General features: G+C 38.8%; 1 protein-coding gene across 5 annotated transcripts in view; it reads left to right on the forward strand.

The window, feature by feature from the left end:
• Positions 1-983, forward strand: part of ADSS2 (adenylosuccinate synthase 2) — a 37,859-nt gene extending 36,876 nt beyond the window's left edge. For all 5 annotated transcript variants that reach the window (XM_074579960.1, XM_074579961.1, XM_074579964.1 and 2 more), the window contains one exon: positions 204-983. In XM_074579960.1, coding sequence (XP_074436061.1) covers positions 204-256 — 53 coding nt within the window. In that variant the 3' untranslated portion in view covers positions 257-983. The remainder of the gene's footprint in view (positions 1-203) is intronic.
• The last annotated feature ends 5,387 nt before the right edge of the window (positions 984-6,370 follow it).

The following is a 6,370-nucleotide window of genomic DNA, read 5'->3' on the forward strand; positions in this document are numbered from 1 at the left end:
CCGATCTAAGTTACCGATGCATTCTTACTTCGAGAACAATAGAAATAGTTGTCGTTTCTTAATGTTCTAATAGTATATGCTGTGTTTTTCTTCAGACTATGGTACTTAAGATCTTAAGAAGATAAGTTTGTGTCTTATCTTAAGATACAATCTGATCTTGCGTTGTATTACTTATAATAAAAGTTTGCTTTTCTCTCCTGCAGTTAAATGGATCGGAGTAGGGAAATCCAGGGAATCAATGATCCAGCTGTTTTAAAGATTTCAGATGCATGGAAGAAAGCACACTCCTCAAAAGACTGCTCATTCTTAAATGCATTAGTAGCCCGCAAAGCAAAGACGTTGGAAAGATAGATTTTTGCATGGAAAGAAATGCTAGAGTTGATACCCCCAAATCAATCGCTACTCCTGAAAGAGACTTTAACTTGAACCTGTGTCAGTTCTTGTTCAACCGTGATTTCCAGGACACTTGTCATTGTTGTTCAAGGTGCCATCAAATACTTTTTTTCTTTACCTAATATCTACTTCATAATGTAATTCCTGTTTGAAAATCTAAGGTAGCATTATTTTCATGACTGTTTGTCTTTGTTATCCTCTCTCTGCTTTTGGCGGTGTTACTTCCCTGAAATTTTAGACAGTAAAAATAATGCAGTTTTGCACAGATAGTTTTACATCCTCATTATTTGTATTCCTAAAGCTGTTGTATTCTTAATGGCTGCTCTTGTGAGTGATTAAAGAGGGGGGTTCTGATTTTATAATGCTATAAATGCTGTCTAAATTATTGTGTGATCTGTTTTTTTTAAAAAAAGATGTGATGCCAAGTTGTTAAGAATGTCCAGGTTTTTTTAGCCGTGTAATACAGAAAACTTACTCTTTGTAACTCACAGAGGACACTCAAGTGTTACCAGGAAGTGTGCCCAGAAAGTTAGAAAATTGATATTGTAAAAAGTTCATTTGCGATTATTAAAGAACCGTTCTCATTTTGAGCTAAATGTTTTATAATGTTACTCATTTTTTTCTGGTATTTTAAAAACCCTGCACTTATCTACTTCCGAGGCACATATCTCAAACTGTTTCCCTAATTAAATGAGGTTATATTTATATTTGCTAAGAAGTCTTAACATTTTGATGCCCTTTTAAATTCCTTTCTGCATAGCCAATAGAAGATCTTTCTCTGGAGAACTGGCAAAGCACAGATACTTTTGTAATTATAAATTGAAGATACTTTAGAAATAATGTTTAAAGTATTCAACATATTTGCTTAAGATGTAGGGAAAATAACAAGTATTCACCTCATGACATCTGACATATTTTGACTTATTAGTGTTGGGAAATGTTCTAGAATTATTTTCATTTATAACCATTATTATATATTCCAAAGAATCTGATTTCTTTTGGCAACAAGCCAATAATTACATATTCCCTTTCCAGATTTTTTGAGGATTACTTTGTTTTTACACATTATACTCTGGTATTCATGCACTTCCTTTTCACTTCAAATAAAAATTACTTTGTTTCCTAAAAAAAAGTTTTTATTGGGGTGGGGCAGTGGTTTTAGATTTAGTTTAGTAGATTTCAGCTATGCAGGTGAATGTAAGAAACTGTTAATGCAAAGTAACAGATGCGAGGCCTTGGAGGTTATGTTGTAGGTAACCAGATGTTGCCTGAAATGGAATGACTTGTTGGACTGATGCTGCTGTTGAGGTGTTCATCACAATGTTTATGTTGTCAATTGGCGTAAAATTGCTCATCATAAGGGAAGGAACAGGAAAGTTGAACAATAAAACTACTGATATTTAAGGAGCATTTTCTACGTAATCATTTGCATGTGGCAGAGCAGTTAGCGAGGTGTGTTATTTCTCTTGTGTAATATGTGGAAAGAGGAGGATACCACAGTATGCTGGGAAACTGGCAAATACATTGAGAAACCTTTGTATCAGCATTGAATGTAATCATAGGATCATGTTGTAAAGGTCATTCTCCTCAGCATTAAAAACCAAACAACTTCATGCTCAGTTTTTTCTGCAGGGGATAAGGGTCTAGTTCTGCTGTCAGCCTTGCAGTCCAGGAGAGAGCCGTACCATCCCTCCCTAGCTAAGGGCAGTCTTGAATTAAAAATCTGTTCCTAATTCCCGGATGAAGAGAAGGAGGGATATAACTGTGTGAAACATAAATTCCAATGTTAATTTAGAAGGGAAAAAACCCAATATTACTTTTTTTGAGGCGATGGAGGGAACTGACCTTGCAATATGAACAATAAGTAATAATTACTTAGTATTCTTGCCTTTCTGTAGCTGTAGGAGGCACCAAGGGGATTTGTGCTGTCAGTGAAACTACCAGCCAAGGACTGGGGGCCTAGCTGGTTCAAGGAGTGAGTAAATAAACAAACGAGGGCATGTTTTCCTTCTATAGTGAGTGTATAAATGAGGGGTTACTATGTAGTTATGTTTCGCTTCTGCCAAGGAGGGAGCTTCAAGTTCAAGGCATGTTTCAATTCTCCCACTGTTGTCACTCCACTGGACAAACTACCCTCGTTTTCCAGTTGAGGAATTGATATGCCCACATGCAGCAGGATTTCTAAGCAATAAAGCCATAGCCTAAAATGGTATGGTAGAAAGTATTTGTGCAATTAAAGAAACAAACCAGAATTGTCTTGGATGCAAGAGTAGTTTGTTCTTTTGCTTTCTTTTAAGTTCAGCTGATTCAGTTTCTTTTGATTCTTCCACTCAAGTGCAGGCCTGGAAAGTTGAAAACATCCTTCTACCAGTACTTGTCCAGATAATACGTGGTCCGGGATCCTTTGGTGTATATTTATTCTCGTGACCTGCAGTGAAGAATTTTTATCTTTAAATATCAGGTGGTTAAACTTGGCATCTGTAAAGCTTATTGTGTTGTCCCCAAATGCCAGTTTTGCATAAGCTTTGCTAGAGTGAATTCTTGGACTGGTACACAAACTACTTTCCTGGTGTTAAAGAATGGTTATAGAACAGTTATATTCTACCAAATTTTCCCCTCCCCTAGTGCTACTCATTTGTACGTGTGGGGAAAATAGGCTGGGATGTGTTATTGCCAACCTGAATGTTGTGAAAACAAATGTTAAAAGTTATGGAGATTGTCTCAAATGCTGTGTGCTGTGCTTTTGAAACCATGCTATGTACAACTGTGGAACCAAGGAGGAAGAAGAGAAGAACAGCCTAATGCCCTACCACCAGCAGTGTGTTTACCAGGGGCAAAGTTACATGTCTTTGAAGGCACTTCTAGTGTTTTCGCTAGCCAAAACTCACTGTTCACCTTTTTATCTCCACCTTCATTAGTCAAGAGCCTTTTGGCCTCAAAGAAATTGCCACACTCATTGGCAGAAGGCTTTGGCTTGTCTGTCACGGGCTAGTAGTAAGCTGTAATAAAAGGAAAAACCTTTCTACTTCAATGAGAAGCACGCATTTATCAGGCCCTTCCTGTATACTCCCTTCCTCTGTGAAGTCTCTTCTGTTGCTAGCATGTAAGGGGAGAGGATGGCAGCATAGGATAGTAGTTGAAATTGGTTCTCCAAGTGTCCCCTCCCGCTAATGGGATGTTTACAGGAGGCACGGATACCTGTTAGACCTGACAAGGCTGATGACAGACAAGGTATTTTGATCTCATGCCATTCTTGCTGCCACTGAAATATTTATGAGGTCGATTCTCCTAGGCTTGTGCTGTACTGCAGCTTTTATTAGCGCTTATATCCCTACGGTTTACTGAGGCTCCTTTAATAGGAGGGGAAGTGAGGGATACTTCTGCTGCTTAGCCTTTCCACTTGTATTCCATGTATAATTGGGTTTTGGCACGTAGCTAATGGACAAAACCTTCAGATAAAGTGGCAGGCAGATAATATTGATGTATTGATGTAGTGCATGACAGCTGCTTTTGTCTGTCATCATCCTGGAAATCTGCTTTCTATGAGAAGATTATAGTTTCCTTTTGCCGTCACAGCCAGCTCCCTTAATGAAACGTAATCAAAGGTTTGGCTGGTTTAGAAAAAGTAAAAGGCAAAGTAGCTGGGGATGAAGATAAGGGACAACTCGATGTGGTGAGTTTTCTCCTGCTCGTGCTGTTCCTAGTCTCTGAAGCAGTGAAGCTTAATAAACCAAGTGGTATAGCAATCAAGCACGCTTCTTTTAGTGTGTGACAGCTTTACCTACTTAAGGCAGAGGCTGTGCATACATGCATACACACAGATGATGCATTATTTGCAGAGACTTCAAATTTTACACCATTTTTTGTTGGTCTGAGTGTTACAACTCATTTGACCTGTCATCTTTAAAAATACCTTGCAATAAATACACAGTCATATATCTTCCATTCAACTTTCAGTGGGTAATGTTGGGTTAGATCCTAATGTTCTTCACTTACACTTGATTTAATAGTTCTTAAGTGAATGAAAGCAACGTATTTTCTTACGCTATGTTAGTTTTTTTCAGTGATGAATCAATTTGTGCATACATCCAGGTACTTACTCTTTACCTCTTTGGATGCATACTACTGGCGTTATCTACAGTGTGTTTTGAGTAACTATTTTTAGATAACGATCTGCACAAGTACAAATAGTTTGCCTTGTTGTCATTCATCAGTTGCCTTCTGCATATTACAGAGGGAATGGGGATACCTGAGCATTAGTAGTGGGGAGAGGGTATGGCTTTGGGGGGCAGGTGGCAGCTCTTTTTTGGAAAAAGTGAGGTGACTCTTCACTATTTTCTTGGTGCAATTTAGGACTAGTTCCTTTACAGCGGAGCGAACTTCCCTAATTCATCTTCCGTGTCCCTCTCGGCAGGAAAACCAGCGCGGATCACTTACTTGAGTTGTGATACGGCAAGTCAAATGCTGCTTTGTACGAAGTTTGATTGTACCAGTCGATGGTGGTCTTTTCCATTAGTTTTTGAAAACGCACGTAATTCCCGAGAGCTGAATTGTCAAAGTCAGGTTGGAATGGAGTTTTGGCTTCATAGTTTACTGGAGCTGGTTGCAGTTTGCTGAAAGGTCTCGGCAAAAAGCATAAATCATCCTGTAATCTCATGCTGACATATGGTATGTAAATAGCATGATCCACCCAAAGGGTAGCCAGCATTGTAAATGTATTTTCTAATCTCCTGCTGAAATGAGCCCTCGGTATAATGCAGCTGTAAGCTAATAGATATTAACAGCCCGAGAATGTACAGTAAGACCTTAATAATTCAGTATTGTTCGATTGGCTCCATCTGACTTGTAATTAGCACGATAAGGGTTATGCTCTTGCAGTCGAGCAACTAACTGCATTGGTTTAATATGACTAGAATTTTTAAAGCCTTGACTTCCCAACAGAAATAACCTGCAACATTTTAAAAAAAAATCTTAAATTAAACATGTTTTGAAGTTGATGTGCAATACAACAAATTCTCATAGGAAGGAAAAAAACCCAGTATTTTTTTACAACAATTTCCATTCTAGATTCTGATATACATAATAAATTCAGGTCATGCAGCACTCCTGGTATGGCCAGAAACTTTTGGATGTAGTTTTGGTTTACTCTCCCTGGATTCTCTTCTTGTTGCTCTTTTAGGCCAAAGTCATAAAAAATCATTAGAAGTTGTTGCAACATTGCCCACAACAGGCATCAAAGGGAAAGGCGTATTCCACAGGTCTGTCTTAGAGGTTTACTTTGATGCTTACCCTGGAGCTCCTCGGGATGTGTGTGCCTTGTGGACCCGTCCTAGTTGCCCGGGATAGAAACCATGGACAACTTTTCCAGAACGAACAACTGAGCTGATGAAGGAAGCAAGTAGAAGATAGTTGAAGGTACAAGCAGGAGACTAGAGAGCAGGAATCCCACCCAAGCTGTGGAAAAGCAAAGGTTGGGTTTTTTTTATATGGCAGGTATGGAAAAGAAATATTTTTGTCCTAGTACAGAGCTTGTAAGTGAATTAAGGGAATGACATTGATAACAAGGCAAAATCTTGTTATCTTTTAAAAAGAATTGAGTGTGCAGAGGAATGCTTATTTATTTATTTATTTATTTATTTAAGAAATAAAAGCTGGGTGGACCTCCCCCCCACCCTCTGCCAAAGTACCCTTCTGAAATGCTAAGAGTCTTGAGCAGATATTGCTGTACAACTGGCGGCCTGGCCTGTGCTCGCAATGTGTGCTGTGCGGTTCAAGAAGCTCACCCTGAAGGCAGGATTGGTGCGGGACCTATAAACTCCCTCAGTTTCCTTGCGGAGTACAACATGCCGAATTCCTACAAACGGTGATGTAAAGTGTTATTTTTCGTGTTTAAGGAGCTTCTGGTGGACCTAAAATAACTTGCTTACAGGGCTTGAATGTATTAATTTTGGTAGCAGATTTTGGTAGTAAAATCTGC

Source organism: Larus michahellis, chromosome 3, assembly GCF_964199755.1.
Source record: "Larus michahellis chromosome 3, bLarMic1.1, whole genome shotgun sequence".
Taxonomy (NCBI): Eukaryota; Metazoa; Chordata; class Aves; order Charadriiformes; family Laridae; genus Larus; species Larus michahellis.